Below are 21,113 nucleotides of genomic sequence, written 5' to 3'. Positions count from 1 at the left end.
AAAATACATATTATAATGAACATATAACTGCAATGCCAGTGCACCTTTGCAGATAGTAAAACTGCACTTATACTGGTATGACTAAACACACGTTGTTGGGATCTTTTGTCCAGGTGAATATGGGGTCCCCAGGCCATGGAACTTCGTGTTCAGTTTGAACTATTGGGGAGGAATTCCTCTAGAGGCCGGCATGCCCATCCCTCCGGCTCCCAGAGGACAGGGAGGAGGTAAGAAAAACACACACTACATATGATGTAAAAAAACGGACACCATTTTATGGTCCTGAGGTTCCATCTCTGTACCTGTCTCAGATTGCATCGAAGCCGACCCCTCTCACCTCATACTTGGTGTGGCCATCCGCAACCTGGTAAAAATCTACAAGCAAGGTGCCAAGCTGGCAGTCAACCACCTCAATCTCAAGTTCTATGAAGGGCAGATCACCTCCTTCCTGGGGCACAACGGTGCTGGCAAAACAACCACCATGTAAGGGCTGTGCTTTAAGAACCATTGAATCAATATAGAATGTTTTAAAATGGAGTACAACAGCCAACACCACCATGTAAACCTACACCTACATTAGACACATAGAAATGAATGTGGTGCTTATGTATAGTAGGTGTTTTGTATTGCTTATAAATGTGGTACGTACTGGCGCGCTAATCGAGGGCCATTGTACTGATTATGTATTGCTTATGAATGTTCTATGAACCTCTAATTTAGGGTTATCGTGCTAAAATACACAGTTAATTTCCATTGACAGGTCTATCCTGACGGGTCTGTTTCCCCCCACGGCTGGGACTGTGTACATTAAGGGCATGGACATCCGCACTGACATGGACATCATCAGGAAGACCCTGGGAGTGTGTCCTCAGCACAATGTCCTTTTTGACATGTAAGCCCCTGCTGCAGGTGCCTAGTGGTTAGAGCGTTGGGTCAGTAACCGAAAGGTTGCTGGATCGAATCCCCGAGCAGACAAGTTAAAAATCTGTCGTTCTGCCCCTGAGCAAGGCACCGTTCCCCGGGCACCGAGGACACGGATGTCGATTAATGCAGCCCCCCGAACTTCTCTGATTCAGAGGGGTTGGGTTAAATGTGGAAGACACATTTCAGTTGAAGGCATTCAGTTGTACAACTGACTAGTTATCCCCCTTTCCCTAATATTTCTACTCTATCTCTTGAATACATGTCATTAAGTAATTTATCCTATTTCATTATATTGTAGTGCATACCATGTTGACTCCATTTATCTGTGGTGCTTGTTTTCTATCTTCCGACATAAATGAATTCCTTGGTAATGTTAAAGCTGCAATATTTAACTTTTTGGACATGTTGAGTAATGTGAGTTATAGATCTGTCATTCTCATTGAAGAAAGTTTAAGAAGCAGTAGATCTGTTCTATGTGTGCTATTTCTATGCTTCCCGTTCTTAAGTTTCGTTTTTGCGTCTTTTGCTTTTAGTTTTGTACACCAGCTGAAAATACTATATTTTTGGTTATTGAAATATATTTCACAGCGGTTTAGATGGTCCAGTGATTATTGTTTTGTCACATAAATTGAAATTAGGGCAGACTATTCGAATTTTAGAAATCAGGAAATGACGGAGCAATTTCTGCATATTGCACCATTATATAACTGATATAACAATGACAAAGATGAATAATCACTAGAGGGAATCAAGATAACGAAAGGCCCCATTCACTTAATCTCTTGCCCCTCAGGCTCCATCTTAAAACATTTACCCCCTGTACATGTAAAAGAGTTTGATGTTACTTAATCAGCCCTCTGACTAACCTTGTTATTCTTGCATAGTCTGACCGTAGAGGAGCATGTGTGGTTCTATGGTCGTCTGAAGGGCCTATCAGGCGATGAGGTGAGGAAGGAGTTGGATACTCTCCTGGAGGATGTGGGCCTGCTGTACAAACGCCACGAACAGACCAGGAACCTGTCTGGTATGGCTCCCTCCCTCTACTACTCAACATCCATTACATATATGGCCTTCAGCTGTATACTTTACAATATAATATATCCTTCAACAGCCACTACATATATAATACCATACTCTCTCTCTCTCTGTGTCTGTCTTTCTCGCTCGCCCCCTGTCTGCCTCTACTCTCAGGTGGTATGCAGAGGAAGCTGTCGGTGGCCATAGCATTTGTGGGGGGTTCGAAGGTGGTGGTCCTGGATGAGCCCACAGCTGGGGTGGACCCCTACTCCCGTCGAGGCATTTGGGACCTGCTACTCAAGTACCGCAAAGGTTAGCCCTGAACTGTGTCAAGGGTTGCAACATTTTCCATGAACTTTGCCAAAATTCCCAGGATTTCCAGAGATCCCTGGTCTAACTTGGTGGCGGAGTTTACCATTTCATGTCAATCCAGGTGAAATATAATTAAATTGAATACTATTTAATCTACTAGCTCTTTTCGCTCTCTTTTTCTCCTTTTCCTTCTCTCTCCATCAGATCGCACCATCATCCTCTCCACCCACTACATGGATGAGGCTGACCTTCTCGGAGACCGCATAGCCATCATCTCCCAGGGGAAGCTGTGCTGCTGCGGCTCCCCCCTCTTCCTCAAGGCCAAGCTGGGGACGGGCTACTACCTCACCGTCGTCAAGAAGGAGGGACTGGATACTCGAACCCCCAGTAGCGCCAGCGCTACCAAACTGCCCCCTGCCACAAAGGTGAGTGAGAGATTGTATACCCCTGCAAATGAAATGTTCTCAGGAATACGTTGTGCTGAGTCCTTATTCACAAAGCGAATCAGAATATGATTTCTGATCTAGGAACAGGTCCCCCTGTCCTCATAATTAAGATCTAAAAAACCAAACTAATTCTACATCAGCACTCTAACGCTGAGACACTTTGTGAATATGGGCCCTGCAGACCATTTTACCAGTGCATCTTAATAGTCAAAAGTCTCTCCTTGTCTCATTTACTTCAGAGAGGAGATGAGGAGGTTATTGTAGACTATCGCAATAGGGCTATGTATACTGTGGGATGCTAAAGGTCATTATTTTTGTCACTGAACTATGACCCATTTGCTTATTGGTTCTCCCTCTGTATTTCAGGACAGTGACTCCTCCATGAGTGATGACACAGGTCTGGGCAGTGATGTTAGCGGCTCAGGTAGGGTCTCCAACCCAAAGTCACTTAGTGACATCCTGCTAGCTGTGTGTTGACAGCTCGCCATTATTGCAGACACCTGAAAAAACAACCATTCGCTTGGCTGTTCTGTTCGTCCATAGCTAACCCAATGGCGAGCCTCTACCCCCCCTACAGACTGATCTGAGGGGATCAGATAGGTCTACACAAGTATCTAGTGTGGGGTTAGGGCATGTTTCTGGACAGTGAAGTTTCAAACCTCTGATAGTTATTCTTTCTCCCTCCTGCTTCCTCCCCCCCGCAGACCTTGCTGCCCTGTTGACCCTGGCGCAGCGTCACATCCCCGGGGCGCAGCTGGTGGAGGACGTGGGGCGTGAGGCGGTCATCAACCTGCCCCAGAAGTCGGCAGAGGACAGCAGTCTGGCCATCTTCCTCACAGAGCTTGACAGGAGGCAGGCTGATCTGGGCATCACCAGCTACGGCCTGTCTGACACCACCCTGGAGGAGGTGAGGAAAAGGAGATACACATATATAGTGCATTCGGAAAGTATTCAGACCCCTTGACTTTTTCCACATTTTGTTACATTACAGCCTTACTCTAAAATGGATTAAATTGTTTTTGTCCTTATCAATCTACACACAATACCCCATAATGACAAAGCATAGAAAAAATAAATAAAACTGATATCACATTTACATAAGTATTCAGACCCTTTACTCAGTACTTTGTTGAAGCACCTTTGGCAGTTATTACAGCCTTGAGCCTTCTTGGGTATGACGTTACAAGTTTGGCACACCTATATTTGGGGAGTTTCTCTCATTCTTCTCTGTAGATCCTCTCAAGCTCTGTCAGGTTGGATGGGGAATGTCGCTGCACTGCTATTTTCAGGTCTCTCCAGAGATGTTAGATCAGGTTCAAGTCCGGGCTCTGGCTGGGCCACTCAAGGACATTCAGCGACTTGTCCTGAAGCCTTTCCTGTGTTGTCTTGGCTGTGTGCTTAGGGTCCTTGTCCTGTTGGAAGGTGAACATTCGTCCCAGTCTGAGGTCCTGAGCGCTCTGGAACAGGTTTTCATCAAGGATCTCCCTGTACTTTCCCTCAATCCTGACTAGTCTCCCAGTCCCTGTCGCTGAAAAACATCACCACAGCATGATGCTGCCAACGCCATTTGTTCAGGCCAAAGAGTTCAATCTTGATTTCATCAGACCAGAGAATCTTGTTTCTCATGGTTTGAGAGTCCTTTAGGTGCCTTTTACTGAGGAGGGGCTTCCGTATGGCCATTCTACCATAAAGACCTGATTGGTGGCATACTGCAGAGATGGTTGTCTTTCTGGAAGGTTTTCCCATCTCCACAGAGGAACTTTAGAGCTCTTGTCAGAGTGACCATCGTGTTCTTGGTCACCTCCCTGACCAAGGCCCTCCTCCCCCGTTTGCTCAAATTGGCTGGGCGGCCAGCTCTAGGAAGTCTTGGTGGTTCAAAACTTCTTCCATTTAAGAATGATGGAGGCCATTGTGTTCTTGGGGACCTTCAATGCGACAGACATTTATTGGTACCCTTCCACAGATCTGTGCCTCGACACAATCCTGTCTTATAGCTCTACGGACAATTCCTTCGACCTCATGGCTTGTTTTTGCTCTGACATGCACTGTCAACTGTGGGACCTTATATAGACAGGTGTGTGGGCCTTTCCAAATCCAATCAATTGATTTTACTACTGTCACGTCCTGACCAGTATAGGGGTTATTTGTTATTGTAGTTTGGTCAGGACGTGGCAGAGGGTATTTGTTTTATGTGGTTCGGGGTGGTGGTTTGTTTAGAAGGGTGTTTGATTTATTATTTCCGGGTTTTGGGTTATGTTCTATGTTTTTGTATTTCTATGTTCTTTCTAGTTTAGTATTTTCTATGTTAGGTAATTGGGTGTTGGACTCTCAATTGAAGGCAGGTGTTTGTAGTTGCCTTTGATTGAGAGTCCTATATATAGGGATGTGTTTTCTTTGTTAATTGTGGGTAGTTGCGCTAGCACTGCTATTATTTTTGTATGTTTAGCCTGTTAGCCTGTCGTGAGTCGTTATTGTTTATTGTTTTTCCGTGTTTGCTTCATTCTTTACATTAAAAAGATGAGTATCCACATCCCGCTTGCATTTTGGTCTCATTACGACGACAGCCGTTACAGAACTACCCACCAAAAATGGACCAAGCAGCGTAGAAAGGAGCAAAGGGGATTACGGGTGGACTATAGGGAGCAGCACCTGGAGTGGAGGAAGCAACGCGCTCGGGAGGAGATGGCATCTTGGTCGCTGGAGGTGTTGGAGTCAAGAATTGACTGGACATGGGAACAATTATTGGACCACTGTGATAACCTGCCTGGGAGGCAGGTAGAGCACGAGAGGCAGCCCCAATATTTTTTTTGGGGGGGGGCACACGGGTAGTTTGGCTGGGCGAGGATTAAGTCCCAAGCCAAATCCCCGTGTTTTTTCCAAACGACCATTGACTGGACAGGTCCCGTGCTTTGGGGTGATGGGTGCTGTGACGAGGCCGGGTATTTTCATGCCGGTACGCGCAGTACCAGCGCCCCGCATGTGCCAGGGGAAAGTGGGCATCCAGCCAGTAGGGGTGATGCCAGTCCTGCGCTCGAGACCGCCAGTGCGCCTCTACGGTCCAGTGTTTCCCGCTACACGCACTAGCCTTGAGGTGCGTGTCTCCAGGCTGGCACGTCCAGTACCAGCACCACGCATCAAGCTTCCAGTGAGTCAGCCCAGTCCAACTCAGCCTGTTCCCGCTCCTCGCACTAGCCCTGAGGTGCGTGTCTCCAGGCTGGCACGTCCTGTACCAGCACCACGCATCAGGCTTCCAGTGCGTCAGCCCACTCTAACTCAGCCTGTTCCCGCTCCTCGCACTAGCCCTGAGGTGCGTGTCCCCAGGCTGGTACCTCCACTACCAGCACCACGCATCAGGCTTCCAGTGCCTCGTCCAGAGTGTCCGGCAACAGTGCCTCGTCCAGAGTGTCCGGCAACAGTGCCTCGTCCAGAGTGTCCGGCAACAGTGCCTCGTCCAGAGTGTCCGGCAACAGTGCCTCGTCCAGAGTGTCAGTGCCTCGTCCAGGGTGTCCGGCAACAGTGCCTCGTCCAGGGTGTCCGGCAACAGTGCCTCGTCCAGGGTGTCCGGAACCAGGGGAGACGGCCCACTGTCCGGAACCGCCAGAGCCGCCAGAGCCGCCCGCCAGTCCGGAGCCGCCAGAGCCGCCCGCCAGCCGGGCGCAGCCAGGGGAGCCACCAAAGTGGGCTAAGCCAAGGGTGGAGCGTGGTCCACGTCCCGCACCTGAGCCACCTCCAGTATTGGTGGGTTGGGGACGGGGGGTGTAGCACAGGTGGCGTCGTTGACGGCAGCCACCCTCCCTTCCCTCCCTTTAGTTAGGGGTTTATTTATTTATTTTTTAATTTTGAGGTGCATCCGGGGTATGCACCTTTAGGGGGGGGGTACTGTCACGTCCTGACCAGTATAGGGGTTATTTGTGATTGTAGTTTGGTCAGGACGTGGCAGAGGGTATTTGTTTTATGTGGTTCGGGGTGGTGGTTTGTTTAGAAGGGTGTTTGATTTATTATTTCTGGGTTTTGGGTTATGTTCTATGTTTTTGTATTTCTATGTTCTTTCTAGTTTAGTAATTTCTATGTTAGGTAATTGGGTGTTGGACTCTCAATTGAAGGCAGGTGTTTGTAGTTGCCTTTGATTGAGAGTCCTATATATAGGGATGTGTTTTGTTTGTTAATTGTGGGTAGTTGCGCTTGCACTGCTATTATTTTTGTATGTTTAGCCTGTCGTGAGTCGTTATTGTTTATTGTTTTTCCGTGTTTGCTTCATTCTTTACATTAAAAAGATGAGTAACCACATCCCGCTTGCATTTTGGTCTCATTACGACAACAGCCGTTACAACTACAGGTGGACTCCAATCAAGTTGTAGAAACATCTCAAGGATGATTAATTGAAACAGGATGCACCTGAGCTCAATTTCGAGTCTCATAGTGAAGGGTCTGTATACTTATGTAAATAAGGTATTTCTGTTTTGAATTTTAATACATTTGCAAAAATGTCATTATGGGCTATTTTGTGTAGATTGCTGGGGAAAAATATAATTTAATCAATTTTAGAATAACGCTGTAACGGAATTAAAAAGTCAATACTTTCCGAATGCACTGTATACACACACACAAATATACGCGCACACACACACACACTACAAAGGCACAGCTTGGGTGGGTGGGTGGGGGGGGGGTTGGACCGGAGCCCATGCTGGCCAAGAGGCCATAAGGTCAGCATGCTTGCTTATAATTGGCTACTCTCTCTCTCTCACACACACACAGGCATTAGCACACACATGACACACACACAGTCTCTCTCACAGACATTTAGGGCTTAAAGAGGCTTTGTGTCAGAAATTGCTCTAAGCACTATATTACGTAGACACTAGCGTGTAACAGGCCAAAGTTACATGAAGCTCGTCCTAAATATAGTCATGACTGCACTAAACTGACCTGTATTTACAAGCTGTCCATTGAACCTCTTGTGAACAGTTAAAACCCAGCTTTAACTAGATTAAGCAGGGTTTACCCGGAATAGTATATTTGCGGAGTTACTGTCACGGTAATGTGCTTAGGCTGCCAGCTTACCACGATTACCAGAAAAGATCCCGTTTGATAAGTCAGTAGGTTGGCTCCAAGCAGATCCTTTCTCTCCCCAGAATTTAGCATTTTTGTTTTCTGAGTTCTCTATTAGTTATTATAAACTGTGAGCCCTGAGTGATTGGCTGACAGCCGTGGTGTATCAGACTGTATACCACGGGTGTGACAAAACATTTATTTTTACTGCTCTAATTACATTGGTCACCAGTTTATAATAGCAATAAGGCACCTCTGGCTTTGTGGTATATGGCCAAAAAACGTTGCGTCGTTCATAAGAGCAGCCCTTAGCCGTAGTATACTGGCCATATACCACACCCCCTCGGGCCTTATTGCTTAATTGAAACATGACATTTATCTACTTGATTCTAACACACAAGGCAGAAGATGTAAAAAAAATGTAATCTGTTCCTGTAGATCTTTCTGAGAGTGGCTGAGGAGACAGGGGTGGACGTGGACCCAGAGGACAGCCCAGGACAAGCCGACACACCCCATGGGCAGGGTCAAGGACAGGGCTTGTCTGGAGAGCCATCTGAGGATCCAGGTAAACACAAGGGAAAGCATAATCACACACACACACATAGAAACACGCCTAGAAACACAGTCTTCCTGTGTTGTTATTTAACATGGTCTGTCCTCCTTTCTGACTCTCTTTCTTTGCACTGCTGCCAGGAAGAAAACGGCTTCGCAAGCAAGGTACCTACAGTAGTGGGCCTTTAACTTCCTTTTTTTCAGAAGCACAGCTCTCTACCCCTAACCCTAACTGCAGCAGTTGGAATAAGAGTCGTTTGGCTCAATGAACAATGTGTTTCTTTCTCTCCACCATGCTTGGGCCTTTCCTGCACACAGAGCCCCAGGAGACAGACCTGCTGAGTGGGGATGGCCATGGCGGTGTCCCTCTGACCGGTTGGGGTTTGACGTGGCAGCAGCTGCGTGCGCTCTTCATCAAGAGGTGGCTGTATGCCCTCCGCAGTCGCAGGGGCTTCTTCGCTCAGGTGCAGACTCATAAACTTTATTCTCAATCAGTTGACCTTATCAAATAAAAGGTCTGATATGAACTAAAATACAAGCATGTGATGCAATGAAGAGAGACCAATGACAGGCTATTGTGACACCATGTCCTTGTGTTTCAGATCGTGCTGCCTGCTGTGTTTGTGTTGATCGCTCTCCTTTTCAGCCTCATCGTCCCTCCGTTCGGAAAGTACCCCTCGCTCCAGCTACAGCCCTGGATGTACGGGGAACAGTACACCTTCTTCAGGTAAAGACCTACATCTATCGATTTCAAGTACAGATGTAGGATCTTAATATGAGCCAGTTTGCTACAGCAGGAAAATAATCCTGCAGCAACAGGAAATGTGAATTATTATGTGGATTATAATTATTGGACATTTTTGTAGGGGTTAATATATTTTTCGTAAGGGAAAATCAAGTCTGAAAATGACAAACTACAGAAGCCTTTTTAAACCTCAAATATACTACAAGTTTTAGTTCTCCTGCAACAGGGTGATCAGATTAAGATCCTACAGCTGTAGTCTTGAATGGCAATTATCAGATTAACATTCTAATAAATGTTTGGACTGGAGCTTCAAGGAGTCAGTTGTTCCCATGTTGCCAGATTCTGGTTTGTCTTCCTATTTTTCTTTGTTTGTATTGAACCTTATCTGTGTGGTGTCCTCTTTCCAGCAACGATGCCCCTGGGGATCCTGCCATTCAGAATCTGCTGGATGCCCTTCTGGACCGGCCTGGATTTGGAACCAAGTGCATGGAAAACAGCACGTAAGGCCTTCTCCTCGCTTCTCTCCTCTACTAAAGCAACACGTACTGTGGAACACAACACTGTGTTACCTGGCTAGTCCAGTTGCAACCACAAAGGAAAGCAGACACCAATGTGTTATCATTTTAAAGTGTAAACCACTTTATCTTCATTATCGGCATTACCAACAAGGTTTTTTCTGTTGTCTCAATGTATTCTCAGTTCATTTGCGCGTAAAGGTGTGTTTTTATGAGAAAGAGGGTTCATTCTATTATGGACCTGTCATTCACCAGGTTCCCCACATGACTTGTGACTTAGTGCTATTGACTTTTCCCAAGGACACTTCTGGAGGGACAGTGCATATTAGCATGAACATAAGAGATTTAAGTTGGGCTTATGTTTGCTCGATTGGGTGTCGTTGCGTATTTTCACGCTGGGATGTGTCCCCTGCAGGGATCCTCAGTGTTTGCAGGAGGAGGAAGGCATGTTCATGAGGCCCCAGATTCTCTACTCCACCTGGCAGCTCTTCAACAGGGGCAACTGGACTGCAGACAAGCCATCTCCTGACTGTGAGTGCAGCTCTGAGGAGGTCCGCAGGATGCTACCAGACTGCCCCGAAGGAGCCGGAGGCATCCCCCCTCCACAGGTCAATACCTCATAATAAACACTTTTACTTTATTCTTCGCTATAGTTAAACATTGCATTATATATACTGTTACTTTGTTCTCAGTGGTTAAACATTGCATAAATAATGGTACTGTAACTAATCTCCTATGACAGACTTTCATTAAAATATGAGAATTTGTTCTCAATGACTTAGCTACCTGCCTAAATAAATATCCAATACCTAAATATCCACATACTGTTGTGTGTACTGGAACTTGTTTCTATGTTCCACAGGTCCAGAGATTGACAGGGGATATCCTGCAGAATATGACCGGCCGCAATATCTCGGACTACCTGGTCAAGACTTACCCTCAGATAATGAAGAAAAGGTATCTTACACCTCTCACTTGATTATTATCTTTGTTAGAAAGTATTACTGTGATTAAATCTGTTTTTCCACCTTACAAATTCATTTCTTCTTACACTCTTACGGTTTCAGCCTAACTTCAGCCACTAAGAAGTGGATCAATGAATTCAGGTAAGTGGAGTGGGATACTTACTCACCATGTAAATCATAGACATCACTTGTCTACAGCCCCAGTCTCGGTTATCCCACAACTAAAATCTTGCATAATTTAGTCAGATGCTGTCCAAGAGAGATTACTAATACATTACATTCCATCTACTCTGATGTAAATGTGATGTCTGTTTCTGTTATAGATATGGGGGCTTCTCTCTGGGGGGCAGAGGTACTCAGGCTGTCCCACAGGCCTACCAAATGGAGGACTCAGTCATGTCTATACGATCACGTTACAAAGTGGCACAGGTAGGAGTTGAAATCTTTTACACCCTCAACGTCAGGTTTCCTCTTAGTTTCTTTGTTGTTTCTATTTAATGTCTGGTTCTCTCTTTCTCACAGAATAGCTCATTAAATCAGCTCCTCGGTCGCCTACCAGAGTTTCTGGGTGGACTCAATAGTCAGAACAATGTTAAGGTGAGAGGTCAAAGGATGAGTGTGTGTGTGAGCACCTGTGGGTGTGTGTATGCATGTGCATCTGTGTGTTTTGTTTCACTGTTACCTAAGCTCTACCTCACCCCTGCTAGGTGTGGTATAACAACAAGGGTTGGCACGCCATGGCATCGTTTGTCAATGTCATGAACAATGGCCTGCTCCGTGCCAGCCTGCCCCCAGGGCCAGAGCGAATGAAGTATGGCATAACCGCCTACAACCACCCTCTCAACCTCACCAAGGAACAGCTCACTGAAATTGCCATGTAAGCTCTCTGTCTCTCTTTCTCTCTAGTTTCCTATTCAATTCACACCAAGAAGTCCCATTGTTGATTAAGCCTAAGCTTAGTGTGTCGGAGCGAATCAAATCCCTCTTTTTGGAATTGCTTGTTGTAAGCACTATTAGACAATAATTGTACTGTACAGAGCAGGTTGAGTACTGTTAGTATGAAAATGTGATAGGTAGGAAAACATGATACCACACTGGCCTTAAGTGACTAATCATTTCTGCTATCAAAATACAGAATAAATTGTGCTTACCATACTCATTACCTCTCTGTTTTCAGGATGACCACCTCAGTAGATGTTCTGGTGTCCATCTGTGTGATCTTCTCCATGTCCTTTGTGCCGGCGAGCTTTGTGCTGTTTCTCATCGAGGAGAGGGTCAGCAAAGCCAAGCACCTTCAGTTTGTCAGCGGAGTCCGGCCCATTCTCTACTGGCTGGCTAACTTCACCTGGGACATGGTCAGTCTCCCACCATCCTGATAGGCTTAACTGATACCCGTTTTGTTAGCACTAATATAAAAGGTACACTCCAGAGCCTTATTCACTAGTTACCTTGAGTTTTGGCTCAAATATCAACTTTATATCAAATCATATCAAATACAATTTTATTGGTTGTGTACACATTTTGCAGATGTTATCGCAGGTGTAGCGAAATGCTTGTGTTTCTAGCTCCAACAGTGCAGTAATACCTAACAATAGAAAACAACACATTTAAGATAAATAACCTATATTATTCATAAGTGATGAAAAAGAGACACAAGGGGAATGAAAGTAGGCATGTATTGTCTACGTTTCAGAAGCCTGATAATGTTGACAGTAAAACGTCTCCTTTCAATCCTTGTCTCTCTATCATTCAGTGGCACGTACTGTAACTCCAGGGCACAATTGTTTTTAAAGTTATCGATCTGGATTTCGCCTATCGGATAAGATTAAATGCATAGAAATAGAATGGCCGAATCATTGACTTGACTTGTTCTATTCATTATATTTCTATGCATTTAACCATATCCGATAGGTGAAATCCCTAATAGATAACTTTTGAAAAACTGGACCCAGGGGATAAGTCTCATCTCTATTGAATTGTACTTAACTGGCCTTTTACTTTCTCCCAGCTGAACTATACAGTCCCGGCCACTATGGTGGTCCTCATCTTCATTTGCTTCCAGCAACAGTCCTATGTGTCTGAAACAAACCTCCCTGCTCTGGTCCTGTTGCTCTTGCTTTATGGGTAAGGGCCATGGACACTGGTGGTTTTGTTATCATTGTACTCATTACTAATGATGTTGTATGTGCACTTCATTACATTCAGTAATAAACAATTATAAAAATTATGATTTATATTTTCAAACATCACTACGACAGTATGTTTGGTTGAGTGGTCATATCAATGTTTATTTTATTTCAATAGCTGAGGTCTCCTTTAAAGAATGTTACAGAGTTGTTCTTAGCAAAGTTCATGGTGCATTACGAAACAAATTCCTTCTTACTGATTAGAATTTCTCTATCCTCCATTTCAGCTGGTCTATCACTCCTCTCATGTATCCAGCCTCCTTCCTATTCAGTGTCCCCAGCACTGCTTATGTTGTCCTCACCTCAATCAACCTCTTCATCGGCATCAACGGCAGCATAGCCACCTTTGTCTTGGAGCTGTTCGTAGATCAGGTGGGTCATGCACTTGACTATGATATTATATCAGGGCTACTGATTAGTCTCATGGCTCTGCTGATATTTAGATTTACAACCAACACTAGGTCAGCTGAGGCTGTCTGGTTACATGGTACAACAGTGTACTACTTTAAATGTTGTTTTTTCAACTTGCTTGTACCACTACAATTGCAAAATGTTTCCCAGTGTTACTGGAAGAAAACATGGCTGCAGATTAACAAATCAGATTTGAATGTTCTTTTACTATGGTATTCAGACATGAACTCGTCTGTCTGCTTTTCAGCATTTGAACGATATCAACAAGATCCTAAAGAAAGTCTTCCTGATCTTCCCCCACTTCTGTCTGGGTCGAGGCCTCATCGACATGGCTAAGAACCAGGCTATGTCGGACGCTTTCCAGAGACTGGGTAAAATAATTAAAAAAATTATTGTGACCAACTTTTTATTTAGTTTAGTATTTTTTTCCCAGAGGGAGGGGTTGCAGGTACAAAATCAGCCCGCATTCTCCATTTCATCGTAAAATGTTTCCTTGGTGTTAAATAGTCTGTGAACAAACTTAAAATTGATAAATTGATGGTTCGGATTAAGGGATGCCAAGGTCATATTTTTCCATGTTCTGTTCCAGTTACAGGGTTGTTCAGATTCAATTAGATCTGTGGACCATACTTTTTTAATGGCTATCTCATAATATGAGCGTTCCAAAAGTTGTTTATATATTATAGAGATCAGTCCTTTCAGGATCATTTATTTATAAATCGCATCATTGGATGGTTCGGTAGTTGGGTTTTTCAAGGGACTCCATAGGCCATCATAGCTGGAAATACCATTTAAAGCTTGGTACGGATAGTCCTCCTACATCCTTCCCTTTTTCCAAGATTGTTTAACTTGCCATATACAGTGCCTTCGGAAAGTATTCAGACCCCTTGACTTTTTCCACATTTTGTTACGGTATCAATCAAATTCATCAGCTGATGTCACAAAGTGCTGTACAGAAACCCAGCCTAAAACCCCAAACAGCAAGCAATGCAGGTGTAGAAGCACGGTGGCTAGGAAAAACTCCCTAGAAAGGCCAGAACCTAGGAAGAAACCGAGAGAGGAACCAGGCTATGAGGGGTGGCCAGTCCTCTTCTGGCTGTGCCGGGTGGAGATTATAACAGAACATGGCCAAGATGTTCAAGTGTTCATAAATGACCAGTAGGGTCAAATAATAATAATCACAGTGGTTGTCGAGGGTGCAACAGGTCAGCACCTCAGGAGTAAATGTCAGTTGGCTTTTCATAGCCGATCATTGAGAGTATCTCTACCGCTCCTGCTGTCTCTAGAGAGTTGAAAACAGCAGGTCTGGGACAGGTAGCACGTCCGGTGAACAGGTCAGGGTTCCATAGCCGCAGGCAGAACAGTTGAAACTGGAGCAGCAGCATGGCACATCCTTATTCTAAAATTGATAAAATAAAAAAATACCCCATAATGACAAAGCGAAAACAGCTTTTTAGAAATGTTTGCAAATGTATTAAAAATAAAAAACAGATCTTTATTTACATAAGTATTCAGACCCTTTGCTATGAGTCTCGAAATTAAGCTCAGGTGCATCCTTTTTCCATTGATCATCCTTGAGATGTTTCAACAACTTGATTGGAGTCCACCTGTGGTAAATTCAATTGATTGGACATGATTTGGAAAGGCACACACATGTCTATATAAGGTACCACAGTTGACAGTACATGTCAGAGCAAAAACTAAGCCATGAGGTCGAAGGAATTGTCTGTAGAGCTCCGAGACAGCATTCTGTCGAGGCACAGATCTGGGGAAGTGTACCAAAAAATGTCTGCAGCATTGAATGTCCCCAAGAACACAGTGGCCTCCATCATTCTTAAATGGAAGAAGTTTGAAACCACCAAGACTCTTCGTGGAGCAAGCCACCTGGCCAAACTGAGCAATCGGGGGAGAAGTGCCTTGGTCATGGAGGTGACCAAAAACCTGATGGTCACTCTGACAGAGCTCTAGAGTTCCTCTGTGAAGATGGTAGAACCTTCCAGAATGACAACCATCTCTGCAGCACTCCACCAATCAGGTCTTTATGGTAGAGTGGCCAGACGGAAGCCACTCTTCAGTAAAAGGCACATGCACGCCCGCTTGGAGTTTGCCAAAAGGCACCTAAAGACTTGAGAAAGAAGATTCTCTGGTCTGATGAAACCAAGATTGAACTCTTTGGCCAGAATGCCAAGTGTCAAGTCTGGAGGAAATCTGGCACCATCATTACGGTGAAGCATGGTGGTGGCAGCATCATGCTGTGGGGATGTTTTTCAGCGACAGGGACTGGGAGACTAGTCAGGATCGAGGCAAAGATGAAAAGAGCAAAGTACAGAGACATCCTTAATGAAAACCTGCTCAGGACTTCAGACTGGGGCAAACGTTCACCTTCCAACAGGACAACGACCCTAACCACACAGCCAAGACAACGCAGGAGTGGCTTCGGTCTTGAGTGGCCCAGCCAGAGCCCGGACTTGAACCCGATCTAACATCTCTGGAGAGACCTGAAAATAGCTGTGCAGCTACGCTCCCCATCCAACCTGACAGAGCTTGAGGTTCTGCAGAGAAGAATCGGAGAAACTCCCCCAAGTATAAAAACCTGTAGTAAAAACCTGTTTTTGCTTTGTCATTATGGGGTATTGTGTGTAGATTGATGAGAAAAAATATATATTTAAATAATTTTTAGAATAAGGCTGTAACCTAACAAAATGTGGAAAAAGTCAAGGGGTCTGAATACTTTCTGAAGGCACTATGAATTTTATCCAAATAGCCAGAAGGGAGGAGCCATGGGAAGCATTGAACAACAGAAATTCAGCCGTGGTAATATATTCATTTTGACAATAGATATTCTGCCGGTTAAAGCAACTGGGATATTATTCTATCTACTGAAATTAAATTGAGGGTTCTATTAAAGTTTTTGGCAATGGTTTTATCTAAAGAAGGAAATGCATTACCAGTCGAAAGTTCGGACACAACTACCGTAAATTCCGGACTATAAGCCGCAACTTTTTTCCCACGCTTTGAACTTTTTTCCCACGTTTTTTCCCCACGCTTTTTCCCCACGCTTTCAATTTTTTTTTCTCCAAAAAACACATTCTGTGACGTGCTCAGTTTTTTGCCGGCATGAAGCTTTCATTAGACCAGTGAAATTGACGAACGGGTTAAGGTCAAACAACTTTTTTGTTTACTGTTTAGATTAAATCGAGCGCTCTCAAACTTCCCATCATTCTGATTACGGTAGTCATTTTGTCACCCTCATCATGGTAAAGACGCAGAGAAATGCATATGATGCAGCTTTCAAGTTGAAGGCGATTGATCTGGCTGTTGGAAAAGGAAATGGAGCTGCTGCACGGGAGCTTGGTCTTAATGAGTCGATAAGACGTTGGAAACAGCAGCGTGAGGAATTGACTCAGTGCAAAAAGACAACTAAAGCTTACTGCTAATGTTTTATTTTTTGTTACAAGTCGTGTTTCGTTAAAGCCTATTTATTTTTGTTACAAGCCGTGTTTCATTAAAGCCTGTGTAAAGTTAATTTGTTTCAATGTACCGGTAGGCACCTGCGGCTTATAGACATGTGCGGCTTATTTATGTTCCAAATAATATATATTTTTTTTATTCATTGGGTGCGGCTTATATTCAGGTGCGCTTAATAGTCCGGAAATTACGGTACTCATTTAAGGGTTTTTCTATTTTTATTTATATATACTCCTAAATATTTTAAATGGCAAACAATTGGGATTTCATAATTAGAGATGGAGTCCTCCATCGGGGTCTTGAGATTCAGTAGGGCTGATTTAATTAAATTCAGCTTTTTTCAAGTTATAAAATAATCTATGATCTTCAATGTGTTTGGGAGTGATTGAGATACATTGTCTAGATCAGTGGTTCCCAAACTTTGTATAGTCCCGCACCCCTTAAAACATTCAACCTCCAGCTGCGTACCCCCTCTAGCACCAGGGTCAGCGCACTCTCAAATGTTGTTTTTTGCCATCATTGTAAGCCTGCCACACACACAGGTTGTTGGTCACAACCCGGCTCGTGGGAAGTGACAAAGAGCTCTTATAGGACCAGGGCACAAATAATAATATAATAATAATCAATGATTTTGCTCTTTTATTTAACCATCTTACATATAAAACCTTATTTGTTCATCGAAAATTGTGAATAACTCCCCACAGGTTCATGAGAAGGGTGTGCTTGAAAGGATGCACATAACTCTGCAATGTTGGGTTGTATTGGAGAGAGTCTCAGTCTTAAATCATTTTCCACACACAGTCTGTGCCTGTATTTAGTTGTCATGCTAGTGAGGGCCGAGAATCCACTCTCACATAGGTACGTGGTCGCAAAGGGCATCAGTGTCTTAACAGCCCAATTTGCCAAGCCAGGATACTCTGAGCGCAGCCCAATCCAGAAATTTTGCAGTGGCTTCTGATTAAATTAAATTTTCACAGAACCGCTTGTTGCAATTTTGATGAGGCTCTCTTGTTCAGATATCGATAAGTGGACTGGAGGCAGGGCATGAAAGGGATAACGAATCCAGTTGTTTGTCATCTGTTTTGGGAAAGTACCTGCGTATTCGCGCACCTAACTCACTCAGATGCTTCGCTATATCACATTTGACATTGTCCGTAAGCTTGAGTAAATTTGCACACAAAAAAATCCTACAATGATGGAAATACCTGTGTGTTGTCCTTGTTAATGCAGACAGAAAAAAGCTCCAACATCTTAATCATAGCCTCAATTTTGACCCGCACATTGAATATAATTGCGGAGAGTCCCTATAATCCTAGATTCAGATCATTCAGGTGAGAAAAAACATCACCCAGATAGGCCAGTCATGTGAGAAACTAGTCATCATGCAAGCGGTCAGACAAGTGAAATTTATGGTCAGTAAAGAAAACTTTAAGCTCATCTCTCAATTCAAAAACATGTGTCAATACTTTGCCCCTTGATAACCAGCGTACTTCTGTATGTGTAAAAGCGTTACATGGTCACTGCCCATATCATTGCATAGTGCAGAAAATACACGAGAGTTCAGGGGCCTTGCTTTAACAAAGTTAACCATTTTCACTATAGTGTCCAAAACATCTTTCAAGCTGTCAGGCATTCCCTTGGCAGCAAGAACCTCTCAGTGGATGCTGCAGTGTACCCAAGTGGCATCATTCGCTGAACACTAGATGGTTTAATTTTATTTTTAACAGTGAAACGAGGCTACTCTGGCAAGAAAAAAACCTTACCCAAATGTATAGCCCTGTTGAAAAATATAAATGGACTGTTTGAAAATGTGAAGGAAAAACAACGTTTAAAAAATGTAAATATGAAATGTATGTGAGGTTTTATATATATATATATATATATATAACAATAAAATAATTGTGAATCACATTTTATTTGGCGTACCCCTGACGGCATTGCGTGTACCCCTGGGGGAATACCTGGCCCTGATATAGTAAAATATTTCCTGGCTGTGGGATTGGCATATGCAGTGCCTTCAGAAAGTATTCACATTTTGTTGTTACAGCCTGAATTTAAAATGGATTAAATTCAGATTTTGTGTCATTGGCTTACACACAATATTTCATAATAGAATTTTTTTTTACAAGTTAATTAAAAAGGAAAAGGTGAAATGTCTTGAGTCAATAAGTATTCTACCCCTTTGCTATGGCAAGCCTAAATAAGTTCAGGAGTAAAAATGTGCTTAACAAGTTTCAGGACTCACTCTGTTTGCAATAATAGTGTTTAACTTGATGTTTTAATTACTACCTTATCTCTGTACCTCACACATCATCTGTAAGGTCCCTCAGGGCAGTGAATTTCAAAAACAGATTCAACCACAAAGACCAGGGAGGTTTTCCAATGCCTCGCAAAGGACACCAATTTTTTTATTTTATTTAACCAGGCAAGTCAGTTAAGAACACATTCTTATTTACAATGACGGCCTAGGAACAGAGGCAGAACGACATATTTTTACCTTGTCAGCTCGGGGATTCGATCCAGCAACCTTTCGGTACTGGCCCAACACTCTAACCACCAGGCTACCTGCCACCCCAAAATTGGTAGATGGGTAAACAAAAACAGACATTGAATATCCCTTTGAGCATGGTCAAGTTATTAATTACACTTTGGATGGTGTATCAATACACCCAGTCCCTAACTCAGTGTCACCCAGGTGTCATTCCTGACTCAGTTGAAGGAGAGGATGGAAACCTCTGACGGATTTTACCTTAACCAATGGTGACTTTAAAACCCCATAGAGTCGATTTTGCGGCCCCGCTGAAATCTAATTTAGCATAATAATAATAAATCCCTATAAAAATGTCAGTTTAAGCTAGAGATATGTTTTTTTTTGCATTGGATACATCTCAATCCACCGCATCCACTGATGTTGCACTTCCGTATCTGCAGTGAAAGGTGACAGGGCTTGAGCAGTGTTTGTCAGACCATGAGACATCCCGAAAATCGGTCTTCTCACAAAATTGCCTGTAGCGTCCGAACGGTTTGGCCTACAAACTACTATGACCCCTCTATGGAACGATGAGACTCTCACAAACTCGATGGTGTTCTCCATTTTGCTCTACAAGAAGCGTCTTGGGTCTCGTCTGAAGTCAGTACAGTCAATCTGCCGACTTCTGTCTGTAGCGTCCGAACACTTTAGGCTATACACTAAAGCTGTCATCAAGGCAAAGGGTGGCTACTTTGAAGAATCTCAAATGTAAAATATATTTTCATTTGTTTAACACTTTTTTTGGTTACTACATGATTCCATATGTGTTATTTCATAGTTTTTGATGTCTTCACTATTATTCTACAATGTAGAAAACAGTAAAAATAAAGAAAAACCCTGGTATGAGTAGTACCTTTTGACAGGTACTGTATATGGAGATAGTTTAGTGCCAGAAATAAGGGGTTAAATACATGTAAAACTTCCTTTAGATATTTGGGGAGGAGTATCTATCGTTCCTTGTAGTGAATCTGTAATTCAATGACTTTGTATGGGTTAATAGCAAATTGAAGGTCAAATTACAATTTTCATTAAAAAAATGTTATCTTTTTTTAATACTTGAAGGGGTCTTAAAATTCTAAATCATATAGCTAAATGATCCTTGGTATGACCTTCTTAAAACAATTCCATATAGTGTAGTAAAATGTGTCTTTCTCTGTTGAGAGAAGATGAGTTCTTAATGATAATACTCATGTCTAAATTGTCAACATCAAATCAGTGTCAACGACATCATCTGGTTTGATGTGAATTCATTGTTTCCATGTGGGTACCTATGTCCACAGGCGCAAAGCAGACCCTGGACCCCCTGGAATGGGACTTTGTGGGGAAGAACTTGTTTGCCATGGCTGTGGAGGGTGTCGTGTTCTTTCTCTTCACAATACTGCTACAGTACAAGTTCTTTGTCAACTGCAGGTAGGTACTGTGACCTCTGCTGCTGGTATTTCAGTTGGTAAAATGTAATCTCATTCATATATCCCTTTTCAAATACTGTGCTTGTCAAATGCATCTTTCCTAATTCTTTGCTCAAAATTATTACTGATCACAATGTGATTAGGTATATTGAGTGAGCAACTCCGACACAATGCAAAAGCACTTTAAGACCTAGTGAAAAAGCGACATAAACACATTACTATAGTATTGCTATCATTATATGTGAAATCTTTACAGTGAAACCCATGCCACCTCTTCTCCATAGTGTCAGATCAGTGAAATCATAAAAAGATTTGGGCTAAGTACTTCTCAGGTCTTCTTACTCATAAGTCTATTCTTCCAGGCCCTGCTCTGAGCCTGAGTTGCCCCCTCTTGGCCCGGAGGACGAGGACATCGCCAGGGAGAGAGAGAGAGTGAAGAGTGGGAAAGCCCAAGCCGATATACTCACCATGATGGACCTGAGTAAGGCAAGTAAAACAAACTTTGGACTTGTAGATGAAAAAGTTGGGTCATCTACTGTATTTTAGGTTTAAATGCATGGGATATAATCTCTAAGGGGTTA

The 21,113-nt window shown here is 43.4% G+C and overlaps 1 protein-coding gene across 1 annotated transcript in view; it reads left to right on the top strand.

Annotated features, from left to right (window-relative positions):
* abca7 (ATP binding cassette subfamily A member 7) overlaps window positions 1-21,113 on the top strand; it is a 42,488-nt gene that overhangs the window by 17,140 nt on the left and 4,235 nt on the right. The window contains exons 18-42 of the mRNA XM_082962736.1: window positions 114-227; window positions 312-483; window positions 761-892; window positions 1,809-1,948; window positions 2,116-2,253; window positions 2,458-2,678; window positions 3,066-3,123; window positions 3,404-3,606; window positions 8,190-8,316; window positions 8,445-8,468; window positions 8,622-8,767; window positions 8,906-9,030; window positions 9,456-9,548; window positions 9,979-10,171; window positions 10,426-10,520; window positions 10,631-10,669; window positions 10,852-10,957; window positions 11,051-11,125; window positions 11,236-11,405; window positions 11,706-11,883; window positions 12,537-12,652; window positions 12,942-13,086; window positions 13,373-13,496; window positions 20,404-20,533; window positions 20,895-21,018. Of these exons, the coding sequence (XP_082818862.1) occupies window positions 114-227; window positions 312-483; window positions 761-892; window positions 1,809-1,948; window positions 2,116-2,253; window positions 2,458-2,678; window positions 3,066-3,123; window positions 3,404-3,606; window positions 8,190-8,316; window positions 8,445-8,468; window positions 8,622-8,767; window positions 8,906-9,030; window positions 9,456-9,548; window positions 9,979-10,171; window positions 10,426-10,520; window positions 10,631-10,669; window positions 10,852-10,957; window positions 11,051-11,125; window positions 11,236-11,405; window positions 11,706-11,883; window positions 12,537-12,652; window positions 12,942-13,086; window positions 13,373-13,496; window positions 20,404-20,533; window positions 20,895-21,018 (3,188 nt within the window). The remainder of the gene's footprint in view (window positions 1-113; window positions 228-311; window positions 484-760; window positions 893-1,808; window positions 1,949-2,115; window positions 2,254-2,457; window positions 2,679-3,065; window positions 3,124-3,403; window positions 3,607-8,189; window positions 8,317-8,444; window positions 8,469-8,621; window positions 8,768-8,905; window positions 9,031-9,455; window positions 9,549-9,978; window positions 10,172-10,425; window positions 10,521-10,630; window positions 10,670-10,851; window positions 10,958-11,050; window positions 11,126-11,235; window positions 11,406-11,705; window positions 11,884-12,536; window positions 12,653-12,941; window positions 13,087-13,372; window positions 13,497-20,403; window positions 20,534-20,894; window positions 21,019-21,113) is intronic.

Source organism: Salmo salar, chromosome 16 (assembly GCF_965601325.2).
Source record: "Salmo salar chromosome 16, fSalSal1, whole genome shotgun sequence".
Taxonomy (NCBI): domain Eukaryota; kingdom Metazoa; phylum Chordata; class Actinopteri; order Salmoniformes; family Salmonidae; genus Salmo; species Salmo salar.
Note: the sequence above shows the minus strand (reverse complement) of the source record. Positions and strands in the feature narration are given on the sequence as shown.